The following is a 16,457-nucleotide window of genomic DNA, read 5'->3' as shown; positions in this document are numbered from 1 at the left end:
ACAATGACGGAAAGGCAAAGAGCACCCAGCCCAACTCACACAACTGCGACACCCCTTATACTGAAACATTCTACACTCCACCCAAACCGGAGCCATGTGATCTCCTGGGAGAGACAAAAATCAGATAAAAACCCAGGCCAATTTAGGGAGGAAAAAAAAAGGGAAAATTCCTCTCCGACCCATCCAGGCAATCGAAACTAGTCCAAGAGATCACCCTGGCCGTATTCAATTCCCTGCAGTACTTACCATTAATACTGCGTCGGCCAACAAAAGGTCATCCAGTCTAATTCCAATTACCAGTTCTAGGTCCGTAACCTTACAGGTTACGGCACTTTAAGTGCCCATCCAACCATCTCTTAAAAGTGGTGAGGGTTTCTGCATCCACCACTCTTCCAGGCAGCGAGGCCCAGATCCCCACAACCCTCTGTGTAAAGAAGCCCCCCCTCAAATCCCCTCTAAACCCACCACCCATCTTAAAACTATGCCCCCTCGTAATAGACCCCTCCACCAATGGAAATAGGCCCTTACTATCCACTATGTCCAAGCCCCTCAATATTTTGTACACCTCAATGAGGTCTCCTCTCAACCTCCTCTGTTCCAATGAGAACAAACCCAGCCTATCTAGTCTGTCCTCATAACTAAGATTCTCCATTCCAGGCAGCATCCTAGTAAATCTCCTCTGCAACCCCTCGAGTGCAATTACGGCCTTCCTATAATACGGCGACCAGAACTGCACGCGGTACTCCAGCTGTGGCCTAACCAAAGTATTATACAATTTAAGCATAACCTCCCTGCTCTTATATTCTATGCCTTAGCCAATAAAGGCAAACATTCTGTATGCCTTCTTAACCACCTTATCCACCTGGCCTGCTACTTTCAGGGATCTGTGGACAAACACTACAAGGTTTCTTTGTTCATCAACACTATTAAGTGGCCTACCGCTTAATGCGTATACCCTTTCCTTATTAGCCCTCCCAAAATGCATCACCTCACACTTCTCGGAGTTAAATTCCATTGACCACTGCTTTGCCCACCTGACCAATAGATTGATATCCTCCTGCAGCCCATGACTTTCTTCTGCATTATCAACCACACAGCCAATTTTAGTGTCATCTGCAAACTTCTTAATCATTATTCAAATCTAAATCGTTGATATATACCACAAAAAGCAAGGGACCCAGTACTGAGCCCTGCGGAACCCCACTGGAAACATCCTTCCAGTCACAAAAACATCCATCAAGCATTACCCTTTGCTTCCTACCTCCAAGCCAATTTTGGATCCAACTTGCCACTTTGCCCTGGATCCCATGGGCTTTAACCTTCTTGACCAGTCTACCATGTGGGACCTTATCAAAAGCTTTGCTAAAGTCCATATACACATCATCGTACGCACTACCCTCATCCACTCTCTTGGTTACCTCCTCAAAAATTTCAATCAGTTTAGTCAAACATGATCTTCCCTTAACAAATCCATGCTGACTGTCCCTAATTAATCCCTGCCTTTCCAAATGTAGATTTATCCTGTCTTTCAGGATTTTTTCCAATAGTTTTCCCACCACTGAGGTTAGGCTGACAGGCCTGTAATTACTCAGCCTATCCCTTTCTCCCTTCTTAGACAAGGGTACTATATTAGCAGTCCTCTAATCTGGCACCATGCCCAAATCCAAAGAGGACTGAAAAATGATGGTCAAGGCCTCTGCTATTTTCTCCTTGACTTCGCTCAACAGCCTGGGATGCATTTCATCTGGGCCTGTGGACTTATCTATTTTCAAAGCTGTTAAACCCCTTAATACTTCCTCTCACTATATTTATTCCATCCAGAATATCACATTCCTCCTCGATAGCAGTATCTGCATTGCCTCTTTCCTTTGTGAAAACAGATGCAAAGTATTTGTTAAGAACCTTACCAACATCTTCCACCTCCACACAAATATTACCCTCATGTCTCTAATAGGCCCTATCCTTTCTTTAGTTATCCTCTTACTCTTAATATATTTATAGAACATCTTAGGGTTTTCCTTAATTTTACTAGCCAAGAATTTCTCGTGCTCTCTCTTAGCATTCCTAATATCCTTTTTAATTTTGCCTCTTAATTTTCTATATTCCTCTAAAGATTCTATAGTATTTAGCTGTTGGTATATGACATAAGCTTCCCTTTTTTTCTTTATCCTCCCCTATAAGTCCCTAGATATCCAGAGGGCTCTAGAATTATTATTCCCAACCTTTTCTTTAAGGGCACATGTTTGGCCTGCACCTTCCAGATATCCTCCTTGAATGCCTCCCACTGTTCCGATACTGATTTATCCACAAGTAGTTGTTTCCAATCCACTATGGCCAAATCACTCCTTAACTTAGCAAAATTTGGACTTTTATTCCAGGCGTATCCTTGTCCTTACCCATAACCAACTTGAATCTGACTGAATTATGGTCGCTGGTACCCAAGCACTCTCCCACTAATACCCCTTCAACCTGCCCAGCTTCATTCCCCAAAACTAAATCCAAGACCGCTCCCCTCTCGTGTTGGGCTAGCTACATACTGAATAAAAAAGTTCTCTTGAATGCATTTCAAGAATTCTGCATCCTCTCCCCTTCACACTATATTTGGGATGAAAGGGTTAAACCTTTGGCACCAATATTTATATTAGTCTACTTTTAATTGCAATTATTTGTAAATCTGAATTGAAATCATACAGACATGTATTCTGTGCTATTATTAGAATTATTTAATTCAAACTACTGGTTAATTCACATTTGAGTAAAAAAAAGTGACTGAATTAACAGGAGTAACCTGCAGTTGCTAGTTCAACTGGACTAGTGTCTGACACCGTTCCATGCATAATGTACACGTCCTTTTATTACACACTGCCAAAACACCTTGGAATATCATTCTTCTGCTTAGATAAAATATAATTTAGCCATTCACTTGCAATCACTAACTACAGGCACAGTATTATGCTTTAAGTTTAGAACAAAAATATCCAAATATAGTAATTAGCCATTATGTGGCAAGCAGCTTCAGTTTGTGCAAATGGAACGAATACATTTTACATCCACACCTGCACTAGCTGAACAATATTATCTGGTGGCGTTCCACAACTTACAAGACTTCCATTGTAATAGTTATAGATCTACTTCATCTGTGCTTAACCATGTATCTAGGAATCTATGTTACTGTGCTGTTAAAACTACATTGTGTATCAAAAATGCCTCATGTTAATACAGATGAATTATTTTTGTAGTTTTTATTAAATGAATATATGCATTTTCAATAAAGGCTTTTATTCATATTTTGTTTATTGGTGTAACAAAATAAATGATCACAAACAAGAACATAAGAAAAAATCTTGCCATTAAACAGAAGATATGACCAAGCATGTTGGTTGATAGCTGAAAGGATACATAATCAAGTTTCATAGTTAAACATTTTGGAAAGAATTTATTTGCACTCTTACAAAAAGAACAGGGAGCATTTCTGTAATCATTAACATATAATGGATATGTAGTGAAAATGACTGATCAGGAAAGCAAAAGCAAATTTGAAAGTAGCTATGAAACATTTTAGGCACACGTGCAATTGGTTCTCAAGAAACTGCAATAAAGACATTTCTGCAGGTTTATTAAAATCTTTACACTTTCACTGAGCATAACCTTGAAAAGTTATTATTGCAAACAGATTTCCTGTTAATATGTTGAGTACAGATTATCCCATGCAAATTTCCAGGATGTTATCCAACAGAATGAGTATAACTCTTGATAAATGCTATTATCACCCTCAACCAATGAATATGTCTAACCTCTGTTATACAACAAATGAAGTGTTGTTATCCCTATGGATTTCAAGCTAAAGGTATCTATCCCGAGAAACATCTGAGCATTTAGTTCTTTCATCTTATTCTATATGTTCATAAACTCAGTTCTATATTTATCTGTAGCTCCATTAAATCTAACTGTCCTTTGATGCAAGCACTTTTTAAAGAGTTGGTGTCATTATTTTGCTGGATTTCACTGATTTTAATAGGCCACTGGGAAACTGGCTGAACTTCTGTGCTGCGCTGTAAGGTAGATTCTGAAGCAGTAATGAAGATCTGTTAACCATTGCTCTTGGAAATCTTCAGTCTTGAAGTTCTGAAAAAAATAACATGGAAGGTCAAAAAAGCCAACCATTTCTCCTTCAATTGTTTTTCAAACCCTTCATATCCATTTTTTCTCTGTCCTACGTAGATTACATATCATTTTTTGGGAGAGGAAGAAGGAGGAATTGTTAGTGGTGACTTCATCTTCCACTTCACATCTCTACTATAGTACTAAATACTCCTAAGCCTATTGGACTACTGCCTGCCCTAAACCTACTCCAATATATACAAGACCGTTTAAATTTCTATTATTGCACGTTAGGTCTATTACGCTCTCTGGCCTCTGTAGGTCAAAAATGTAAAAATAAGCTTACCTAATGACTCAAGAAGTTTATAAATGGAGTAGCAGAGTTTGAGACCAGTAATGTTCCAGGTTTGGTACCTGATCTTTGCTGAATTAGCCAATCTCAGCAGAGTATTACAATGACCTCAGAGACTCTGGACTGGGAAGAAAAACTGTCAGGATTCCTATGTCTGAATTATATCCAGCAACTCAGACTGAGTTGTGAATTTTGGGCAAGAACAGGATAATCTGTGATGTTACTCTCCCCATGCTCACACACAAAACATAGCTAGTTGGGTGAGTTACCAGAGGTTGATCAGCACTTCCAAAGTCAGACCCCAGAAAGTCAAGATCTTCAGAAGAATGGAAGGGAGAACATTTGCAAGAAATATACATTGAAAAATATAATAGTTCACTGCCTATTCTACATTTTAAGTGAACTAACCTTTTAGTAGAATATCTTTAGTGATATAGTGAGAATTTGTGATACAATAAGAATGTGTGCATTATTGTGCTGAATCACACATTTGAAGGACACTACTTTGTGCTTTCTATTGTTCTAATCTTAGCTGCATTGTCGAGGGAGATAACCAGTGAAGGCCAACCACATCCCCATCCAGGGTGTAGTTTTTTCTATCCCTGCCAAATATTAGACAAAAAGGAGCAGAGTGGTGCAACGCATTGCTGGGTCAATGTAGTCAGACAAGTGTTCGTGCCTCCAGCCAATCACCATTCTGTGGGAGAGAACATCATCTCAGCAGGCCACTTGCAAAAATAATCTGTGTATGGCCCAGGGAAATATAAAGACCGAGAAGAAACAATAACCTGGGGAAAGTCACAGAAAATGATTCTCCCACCACCGAGAGCAATTAGATCAATTCTATTTAGAACTGGATTGTTATAAGAACATAAGAAATAGGAACAGGAGGAGGCCATACGGCCCCTCGAGCCTGCTCCGCCATTTAATAAAATCATGGCTGATCTGATCATGGACTCAGCTCCACTTCCCCGCCTGCTCCCCATAATCCCATATCCCCTTATCGTTTAAGAAACTGTCTATTTCTGTCTTAAATTTCTTCAATGTCCCAACTTACACAGCTCTCTGAGGCAGCAAATTCCACAGATTTACAACCCTCAGAAGAAATTTCTCATCTGTTTTAAATGGGCGGCCCCTTATTCTAAGATCATGCCCTCTAGTTCTAGTCTCCCCAATCAGTGGAAACATCCTCTCTGCATCCACCTTGTCAAGGCCCCTCATAATCTTATACGTTTCGATAAGATCACCTCTCATTCTTCTGAATTCCAATGAGTAGAGGCCCAACCTACTCAACCTTTCCTCATAAGTCAACTCCCTCATCTCCAGAATCAACCTAGTGAACCTTCTCTGAACTGCCTCCAAAGCAAGTATATCCTTTCGTAAATATGGAAACCAAAACTGCATGCAGTATTCCAGGTGTGGCCTCACCAATACCTTATAGCGCTGTAGCAAGACTTCCCTGCTTTTATACTCCATCCCCTTTGCAATAAAGGCCAAGATACCATTCCTGCTCGCTTGCTGTACCTGCATACTATCCTTTTGCGTTTCATGCACATGTACCCCCAGGTCCCGCTGTACTGCGGCACTTTGTAATCTTTCTCCATTTAAATGATAAATTGTTCTTTGATTTTTTTCTGCCAAAGTGCATGACATCACACTTTTCAACATTATACACCTCTGCCAAATTTTTGCCCACTCACTTAGGTTATCTATGTCCTTTTTCAGATTTTTTGTGTCCTCCTCATACATTGCTTTTCCTCCCACCTTTGTATCGTCAGCAAACTTGGCTACATTACACTCAGTCCTTTCTTCCAAGTCGTTAATATAGATTGTAAATAGTTGGGGTCCCAGTACTGATCCCTGCGGCACCCCACTAGTTACTGGTTGTCAGCCAGAGAATGAACCATTTATCCCCTCACTGTTTTCTGTTCATTAGCCAATCCTCTATCCATGCTAATATATTACCCCCAGCCCGTGAACTTTTATCTTGTGCAGTAACCTTTTATGTGGCACCTTGGTCAAATGCCTTCTGGAAGTCCAAATACACCACATCCACTGGTTCCCCTTATCCACCCTGTTTGTACATCCTCAAAGAACTCCAGAAAATTTGTCAAACATGACTTCCCCTTCATAAATCCATGCTGACTCTGCCTGACTGAATCTTGCTTATCCAAATGTCCTGCTACTGCTTCTTTAATAATGGACTCCAACATTTTCCCAACCATAGATGTTAGGCTAACTGGTCTATAGTTTCCTGCTTTTTGTCTGCCTCCTTTTTTAAATAGGGGTGTTATATTTGCAGTTTTCCAATCTGCTGGGACCTCCCCAGAATCCAGGGAATTTTGGTAAATTACAACCAATGCATTCTCAACCCCTGCCGTTACTTCTCTTAAGACCCTAGGATGCAAGCCATCGGGTCCAGAGGATTTATCTGCCTTTAGTCCCATTATCTTACTGAGTACCACCTCCTTAGTGATTGTGATTGTGTTAAGTTCCTTCCACCCTATAGCCCCTTGACTATCCACTGTCGGAATATTGTTAGTATCCTCAACCGTAAAGACTGATACAAAATATTTGTTCAGAGTTTCTGCCATCTCCATGTTCTCCATTATTAATTCCCCAGTCTCGTCCTCTAAGGGACCAACATTTACTTTAGTCACCCTTTTCCTTTTTATATACCTATAGAAACTCTTGCTATCTGTTTTTATATTTTGTGCTAGTTTACTTTCATAGTCTATCTTCCCTTTCTTAATCATTTTTTGAGTTGTTCTTTGCTGGCTTTTAAAAGCTTCCCAGTCTTCTGTCCTCCCACTAGTTTTGGCCACTTTGTATGCCCTTGTTTTTAATTGGATATCGTCCTTTATTTCTTTAGCCACGGATGACTATCTTTTCCCTTTTCATAGTTTACTTTCATAGTCTAGCGTTGATTCTGTTCATTATAATGAAAGCCATGTGCGCCAGACAGTGAAACATCTCTACCCTTTCGATTTGTAACCATTACTAGGCTAGCAACTATGCAAAAGTCCCTACATGAAGTTGACAACATCTCAACTTTAATCTCATAAAGATACATCTATCAATACAGCATTGCATCACATCATCATCATAGGCAGTCCCTCGAAATCGAAGAAGACTTGCTTCCACTCTAAAAGTGAGTTCTTAGGTGACTGAACAGTCCAATATGGGAATTACAGTCTGTCACAGGTGGGACAGAAAGTCGTTGAGGAAACAGTGGGTGGGACTGGTGCACCGCACGCTCCTTCCACTGCCTGCGCTTGTTTTCTGCATGCTCTTGGCGACGAGACTCGAGATGCTCAGTGCCCCCCCCCCCGGATGCTCTTCCTCCACTTAGGGCGGTCTTTGGCCAGGGACTCCCAGGTGTCGGTGGGGATGTTGCATTTTATCAAAGAGGCTTTGAGGGTGTCCTTGAAACGTTTCCTCTGCCCACCTGGGGCTCGCTTGCCGTGTAGGCGTTCCAAATAGAGCGCTTGCTTTGGGAGTCTTGTGCCAGCCATGCAAACAATGTGGCCCGCCCAACGGAGCTGGTCGAGTGTGGTCAGTGCTTCGATTCTGGGGATGTTGGCCTGATTGAGGACGCTAACATTGGTGCATCTGTCCTCCCAGGGGATTTGCAGGATCTTGCAGAGACATCATTGGTAGTATTTCTCCAGCGATTTGAGGTGTCTACTGTATATGGTCCACGTTTCTGAGCCATACAGGAGGGCGGGTATCACTACAGTCCTGTAGACCATGAGCTTGGTGGCAGATTTGAGGGCCTGATCTTCGAACACTCTTTTCCTTAGGCGGCCGAAGGCTGCGCTGGCGCACTGGAGGCCATGTTGAACCTCATCGTCGATGTCTGCTCTTGCTGATAATAGGCTCCCGAGGTATGGAAAGTGGTCCACGTTGTCCAGGGCAGCGCCGTGGATCTTGATGACGGGGGCAGTGCTGTGTGGCAGGGTCAGGTTGGTGGAGGACCTTTGCCTTACGGACGTTTAGTGTAAGGCCCATGCTTTCGTATGCCTTAGCGAAGATGTTGACTATGACTTGGAGTTCAGTCTCTGACTAGTTCGACAAGAAAAATGCAGGGAACAGCAACTAACCCTTGTACATGGCCTTCTTTGACCTTACAAAGGCCTTTGACACTGTCAACCGCGAGGGACTATGAAGCGGCCTCCTCCGTTTTGACTGCCCCCAAAAGTTTGTCATCATCCTCTGCCTTCTCCACGATGACATTCAAGCCGTGATCCTGACCAACGGATCCATACAGACCCAATCCACGTCCGGACTGGGGTGAAGTAGGGCTGCATCATCGCGCCAACCCTCTTCTCGATCTTCCTCGCTGCAATGCTCCACCTCACACTCAACAAGCTCCCCGCTGATGTGGAACTAAACTACAGAGCCAGTGGGAACCTGTTCATCCAGGCCAGATCCAAGACCGTCCCGACCTCTGTTGTCGAATACGGCATCGACAATCATGGGAACTAAGGAATGAGCTATTAGCTCAAAAATAATTGATTATATCCCCAACACCACAGCAATGCTTGTGTAATCTATAAATGTCATTTTATCACAGAAATTAGTTGACATTGAACTCAGTTTCACGACCTGTTCTTTTCCATATATCTAAGCAACTTTGAAATTAAAACATATTTTGTGATAGCTTCAGTTTAGTTTGCTTTTTAAAATAAACTCCGAGGGGTCAAAATTCGGTACCGCCATTTTTGAGGCGTTATCACGAGAGAAATTTTTAACGCCTCGCTTCAGACGCGGTCCCCAAATGCGAAATTCAGTGTTGAAGCCTAAAGAATTGATAGCAGCATAAAATCACGCCGTTGCACACTTAACTGGATGCGCTATGCTGCGCTAAGTGGGCCATTAAGCGTGGGATCAACATCCGGGACTTAGGCAGCATTTGGAGCTGCGCCACAGACATAGTGGCGCTAACTGGATTGAATTGAGGCGTTGATTGGGCGCCTCAACGCCTCGTGGGTATATTCGCTTCCTACGTACTCAATCAGAAGCTGAGCATGCCAGACCCACTAGCAACAGCTCGTCAGCCTGCCCATTGGTTCATGGACACCGCACTGGATGCACTCCTTGATGCCCTAGAGAGGCATCGGCAGGTGCTGAGGACAGAGGTTGGGAAGAGACCCCCAACCCCAAACATACCGAAGGCTATGAAGGGAAATAGCAGAACAAGTGTCCGCGAGTGACAGTGTCAAGGACAGCAATGTAATGTAGAAAAAAGTGGAACAACCCGACGCGACTAGTGAGGGCGAGTATCTTTAATTTCAAACTTCAACATGCTAAGCTCTGATCTCACTGTGCACTCTCTGCTCAATATAATCTTTCCAAATCCATGCTATAAATGGGTGAGGCCACAGTCAAGGTTCCCATTTGAAGTCTCACCCACTGCAAGGCCCTGCATGCGCTTTTAACCTTGCTACTTGGTCCTGCAGACCCACCCCGCCTGTTGTTGACTCCTCATTCTTCATATGCCTCATTCTCGAAGACAGTAGCCGCTCCGTTACTGTTAGGTCCTGGTATCCTAATTCAAGCATTGCCACAGCAAGTCCACGTCGTGAATGGTAGTTACATCGAACTGCGAAGACTCTGAGTAAAATGTAGTAAAGTATGTAAGGCACTTGGGACATAGTGATAGAAGGCCTCCAACTCCGACTTTAATTGTTACAGTCGAAGCTCGCACAACTGACAGGAGCAAATGCTGATTGGTGGAGGGGAGCCAGACCTCCAAGTGCTCACTTCGTTGGAGGAACGGATAGCTACCCTGATGGGCGTCCAAGCTGATGCAATGGCGCTGGGTGTGGCCGACCCTCCTCGGGACAGCGACGGTATACTGAGTTCCTTTGCAGCGACCTGCAGGACACTTGCCCCTCAAACCATCAACGTGCAGCTATTTCCATGAAACTGGCGTTTGCGAATGCCTTTCCTGCTCCTGGCCCCCTCTCCTGCAGGTAACCCGCTGTTCTGGGTTTGTGCTTTCAGATGACCAGCCAGATCCACTGGGGTCTTCTCAGGTGCCTTCCATGGGTGCAGATGCTGGCGACGACCAAGAGGACGAGGAGGAGCAGGATGACACCTTCTTCGACCTCATGTAGGAGGCTGCACCGTCTGAGAGCAGGGCCAGCAGCGCTGCTGACCAAGGGGTGGTGGGGAGGCGGAAGTGGGTAAAGCTCCGGGATCCAATGGCCTCCAGCAACACCACGGGGGAGGGGAAGGCCGGGGCCAGCTCCCCGGAGGGTGAGTGCGCGCGTGAGTGATGCTCAGCAGCACTCTGACGACGAGCCCGACCTAGAGGTTGTCGCAAGACAATCCCTGCAGTTGCACAGCGATCTGCTGGGTGCACGTGCGAGGGTGCCAGAGTCTTGATGCAGTAGCTATGAGGATGGATGAATCTGCCTCAACTGTTGCGCATGCCTCAGTAGCCCACCGAGCCCGACCTTGGTAGATACCAACAGATGCTGGATGCAAACAGTGCCCATGGGGTCCGAGGCATGGTGGCACGGGCTATGGCTGACGTTGCAGTGACCATTGAGCACCAGGTCAATGCTATTGTAGGCCTCCATACTCAAATGTCAACAGTGCATGGTGTCCTGAGTCAGCTTTCTGGTGTACTACAGTTGCAGATAGAGGCAGAGGCAAATAGATTCAACGGACGCAATGATCGCTGCCATCTGGTCTGGGGTCCTATCAGTTGAACGGGGATGTAACCTTGTCGAACCAGGGCAGAAATCTGCCCTCACCCAGATTTCTGCAGATGCTGATGCTCTGCTCCAGGGAAGTATCAGCCTGTTGGGCCAATAGGACACTGATGTAGTTTCTCAGGACATCATCATTCCACCTTCGCAGCTGCCGCTCTCTGCACCCCTTCCACAACAGAATGCTTTCAGCCATGCTGAGATTATGCAGTCTGCAGCCAGGTCTTCCAGCGCCCGAGCTGCTCGGGGACATGATTGCTAGGCCTCGGGGTACTTGTGCATGAAACACAAAAGGTTAGCGTTATGTATGCAACACCTTGTAACCAGCATTCTACCGCCACCAGAAGGCGCATCTGTTGGAGTCGCAAGGCATCCTAGCATCCTTTGGGAGCACTGCATATAAGCAGGCCTTCCACGCTGTGCCAGCACTCTGGAGTCAGAATAAAGAGACTGTCACACTTACTCAAGTCTACAGTATTCAGTCACATTGCTTTAGTTGAGACATAACAACTGGCGACGAGATAATGAACCATCACGCGAAAATGCACAGAACTGTTGGTATCCTGGAGAAATTCTCAGAAGGTGACGATTGGGAAGCCTTCGTGGAGCGACTCGACCAATACTTTGTGGCCAACGAGCTGGAAGGGAATGAGAACACTGCCAAACTTAGGGCGATCCTCCTCACCATCTGTGGGGCAACAACCTATGGCCTCACGAAGAATCTTCTTGCTCTGGTGAAACCAACAACCAAATCGTATGAAGAACTGTGTACGCTGGTCCGGGAGCACCTAAATCCAAAGAAGAGCGGTCTGATGGCAAGGTATCGATTTTATACATGTCAACGGTCTGAAGGCCAGGAAGTGATGAGCTACATCACCAAACTAAGGCGCCTTGCAGGACATTGCGAATTCGGTGGATTCCTGGAGCAAATGCTAAGAGACTTTATTGTGCTTGGCATTGGCCAAGAGGTTATCCTTCGCAAACTATTGAAACACCGAACCTGAGCAAAGCCAAAACGATAGCCCAGGCATTTATGTCCACCAGCGATAACACCAAACAAATTTGGCAGCATAAAGATGCATTGGCAAGTACTGTACACAAAGTAACGTCGTTTTCAGGCAGGAATGCATATGGTAGAACGTACACGCCTGCAGCTGCATGACCTCAGATGACTCGGAGTCCGCCATCAAGTGTGAATGTGAGGCAATCTTGTTGGCACTGCGGAGGTGATCACCGAGCCCATCAATGCCACTTCAAACACTATGCGTGCAAAGGCTGTGGAACAATGGGACACTTTCAGTGAATGTGCAGACGAGCTGCAAACCCTGCAAGCCACCACATTGCAGAGGAAGACCGATCCATGGAGGATCAACCTGAACTTGAGACTCAAACCGAGGTGGCAGAAGTGTACGGGGTACACACCTTCACCACGAAATGTCCACCGATCATGTTAAAAGTCAAACTGAACGGAATTCCAGTATCCATGGAATTGGACACGGGTGCGAGTCAGTCTATCATGAGCAAAAAGGCGTTCGGGAGGCTGTGGTGCAACAAGGCACAAAGGCCCAAGCTGAGCCCTATTCATACCAAGCTGAGAACTTACACTAAAGAGCTGATCCCTATAATTGGCAGTGCAGCAGTAAAAGTCTCCTATGATGGAGCGGTGCACGAACTACCACTATGGGTTGTACCAGGAGATGGCCCCAGACTGTTTGGCAGAAGTTGGCTTGGAAAAATCCGCTGGAACTGGGACGACATCCAAGCGCTTTCATCCAGCGACGAAGCCTCATGTGCCCAGGTTTTGAGCAAGTTCCCGTCGTTGTTTGAGCCAGGCATCGGAAGTTTCCCTGGGGCGAAGGTGCAGATCCACTTGGTTCCCGGTACACGACCCATCCATGACAAGGTACGTGCGGCGCCCTACATGATGCGAGAGAAAGTGGAGATCAAGCTGGACAGGCTGCAACGAGAGGGCATCATCGTGCCGGTTGAGTTCAACGAGTGGGCCAGTCCAATTGTTCCAGTTCTCAAGGGCAATGGCAGGGTCAGAATTTGTGGGGACTATAAAGTAACGATTAACCGTTTTTCGCTGCAGGACCAGTACCTGCTACCCAAGGCAGACGACCTATTTGCGACGCTGGCAGGAGGGAAAACGTTCACCAAGTTGGACCTGACCTTGGCTTACCTGATGCAGGAGCTGGTGGAATCTTCAAAAGGCCTCACCTGCATTAACACGCACAAAGATCTGTTCCTCTACAGTAGATGCCCGTTTGGGATTCGATCGACTGCGGCTATTTTTCAAAGGAACATGGAGAGTCTGCTAAAGTCGGTTCCACGCACCATGGTTTTCCAGGACGACATATTGATCACAGGTTGGGACACCATTGAACACTTGCAGAACCTGGAAAAGGTTCTAAGTCGGCTAGATCGTGTGGGACACAGGTTTAAACGCTAGAAGTGTGTTTTCCTGGCACCAGAGGTCAAGTTCTTAGGAAGAAGAATCACAGCAGACGGCATCAGACCCATCAACGCCAAGACGGAGGCCATTAAGAACCTGCCAAGACCACAGAACGTGACGGAGCTGCGGTTGTTCCTGGGACTCCTCAATTATTTTGGTCATTTCCTACCTGGGTTAAGCACCTTGCTCGAACCCCTACATGTATTGCTACGCAAGGGAGATGACTGGGTATGGGGGAAAATCACAAGAGACTGCTTTTGAGAAAGCCAGAAATCTATTATGTTCCAACAAACTGCTTGTTCTGTATGACCCATGTAAACGTTTAGTGTTAGCTTGCGATGAGTCTTCGTACAGGGTCGGGTGTGTGTTACAACAAGCAAACGAATCGGGAACATTGCAACCGGTCGCTTATGCATCCAGGAGTTTGTCCAAGGCCGAAAGGGCCTACAGCATGATTGAAAAAGAAGCTCTGGCATGTGTTTACGGGATGAAAAAAATGCACCAGTATCTGTTTGGGCTTAAGTTCGTGTTAGAAACTGACCATAAGCCACTCATAGCTATTCTCAGAGAGGAAAGGTATTACTACCAATGCCTCCGCTCGCATCCAAAGATGGGCACTCATGCTGTCTGCATATAACTTATGTAATTCGCCACAGGCCAGGCACAGAAAACTGCGCTGATGCTCTCAGTCAGCCCTAACATTGCCCACCACCGGGGTGGAAATGGCACAGCCTGCAGACTTGCTCTTGGTGATGGATGCATTTGAAAATGAAAAGTCACCCGTTATGGCCCGCCAGATCAGGACCTGGACCAGTCAGGATCCTTTACTGTCCCTTGTAAAAAAAAAAAGCTGTGTCCTCCATAGGAGTTGGTCCAGCATCCCAGCGGTGATGCATGAAGAGATCAAGCCGTTCCATACAGGCGGACTGTCTTTTGTGGGGTAATCGCGTGGTTTTGCCTCAGAAAGGCAGGGAAACGTTCACAAGTGACCTACACAGTACTCACCCAGGCATAGCAATGATGAAAGCTATAGCCAGATCCCATGTGTGGTGGCTTGGCATCGACTCAGATTTGGAGTCTTGCCTGCGCCAATGTAACACTTGCTCTCAACTGAGCAATGCACCCAGGGAGGCACCGCTAAATTTGTGGTCATGGCCCTCCAAACCGTGGTCTAGGATCCACATTGACTTCGCTGGCCCATTGCTAGGCAAAATGTTTTTGGTTGTTGTGGATGCTTATTCAAAATGGATTGAAGTGTGTAATAATGTCTGTAAGCACGTCCACTGCCGCCATCGAAAGCCTACGAGCCAGGTTTGCCATGTATGGCCTGCCTTGTCAGTGACAACGCGCCGTGCTTCACCAGCGCTGAATTCAAGGAATTCATGACCCACAATGGGATCAAGCACGTCACATCTGCCCCGTTCAAGCCCGCATCTAACGGGCAGGCTGAACGGGCAGTCCAAACCATCAAGCAAAGCTTGAAACGCATGTCGGAAGGCTCTCCGAGTCCTGCTCAGCTACCGCACAAGACCCCATTTGCTCACCGGGGTTCCCTCTGCCGAACTGCTCATGAAAAGGGCACTCAAAACAAGACTCTCTGTCGTCCACCCTGATCTTCATGATCATGTCGAGGGAAGGCAGCATGAACAAAGCATGTACCGTGATCGCGCAAATTTGTCACGTGATATTGAAGTCAATGACCCTGTATTTGTACTCAACTATGGACATGGTCCCAAATGGCTTGTTGGCACTGTCGTAGCCAAAGAAGGAAGTAGGGTGTTTGAGGTCAAACTTGCAAATGGACTAACTTGCAGAAAGCATTTGGACCAAACCAAACTGCGAGCCACGAGCAATCTGAAGAGGACACCACCAACTTCGACCCTCCGATACACACACAAGTGGCAACCAACATCACGGTTGACCTCGAAGCTGAACTCATCATCCCCAGCAGCCCAGCAAAGGCCCAACCAACTCATCTGCACCTGTGTTTGTACCAAGACGATCAACTAGGGAGAAAAAAGCCCCAGATCGTCTCACCCTGTAAATAAGTGTACTATTGACTTTTGGCGGGGGGGGGGGGGGGGGGGGGGGGAAGAGTGATGTTATGGGTGCAACACCTTATAACCAGCATTCTACCGCCACCAGAGGGCGCATCTGTTGAAGTCCCAAGGAATCCCAGCATCCCTTGGGAGCACTGCATATAAGCAGGCCTCCCATGCTGTGCCAGCACTCTAGAGTCAGAATAAAGAGACTAAGGTCACACTTACTCAAGTCTACAGTACTCAGTCACATTGCTTTATTTGAGACATAACAGTTAGTATGCAGGTACAGCAAGTGATCAGGAAGGCCAATGGAATTTTGGCCTATATCGCAAAGGGAATGGAGTATAAAAACAGGGAAGTCTTGCTACAGTTGTACAGGGTATTGGTGAGGCCACACCTGGAATACTACGTGCAGTTTTGGTTTCCATATTTACGAAAGGATATACTTGCTTTGGAGACAGTTCAGAGAAAGTTCACTAAGTTGATTCCAGAGATGAGGGAGTTGACTTATGAGGAAAGGTTGAGTCGGTTGGGCCTCTACTCATTGGAATTGAGAAGAATGAGAGGTGATCTTATCGAAATTTAGAAGATTATGAGGGGGCTTGACAAGGTGTATGCAGAGAGGTTGTTTCCACTGATAAGGGAGACTAGAAGTAGAGGGCATAATCTTAAAATAAGTGGCCACCCATTTAAAACTGAGATAAGGAGACATTTCTTCTCTGAGGGTTGTGGATCTGTGGAATTCACTGCCTCAGGGAGCTGTGGAAGCTGGGACATTGAATAAA

General features: G+C 45.6%; 1 protein-coding gene across 5 annotated transcripts in view; it reads right to left on the bottom strand.

Annotated features, from left to right (window-relative positions):
• Positions 1 to 3,313: 3,313 nt before the first annotated feature.
• The window catches only part of tex10 (testis expressed 10), a 193,171-nt gene continuing 180,027 nt past the window's right edge, over positions 3,314 to 16,457 (bottom strand). For 4 of the 5 annotated variants that reach the window (XM_070881113.1, XM_070881111.1, XM_070881112.1 and 1 more), the window contains one exon: positions 3,315 to 4,125. In XM_070881113.1, coding sequence (XP_070737214.1) covers positions 4,012 to 4,125 — 114 coding nt within the window. In that variant the 3' untranslated portion in view covers positions 3,315 to 4,011. Of the gene's footprint in view, positions 4,126 to 16,457 lie in introns of all 5 variants that reach the window. The other variant, XM_070881114.1, reaches the window with a different exon arrangement.

The sequence above is a fragment of the Pristiophorus japonicus genome, chromosome 5 (assembly GCF_044704955.1).
Source record: "Pristiophorus japonicus isolate sPriJap1 chromosome 5, sPriJap1.hap1, whole genome shotgun sequence".
Classification (NCBI taxonomy): Eukaryota; Metazoa; Chordata; class Chondrichthyes; family Pristiophoridae; genus Pristiophorus; species Pristiophorus japonicus.
This window is presented reverse-complemented; position numbering and strand designations above follow the sequence as displayed.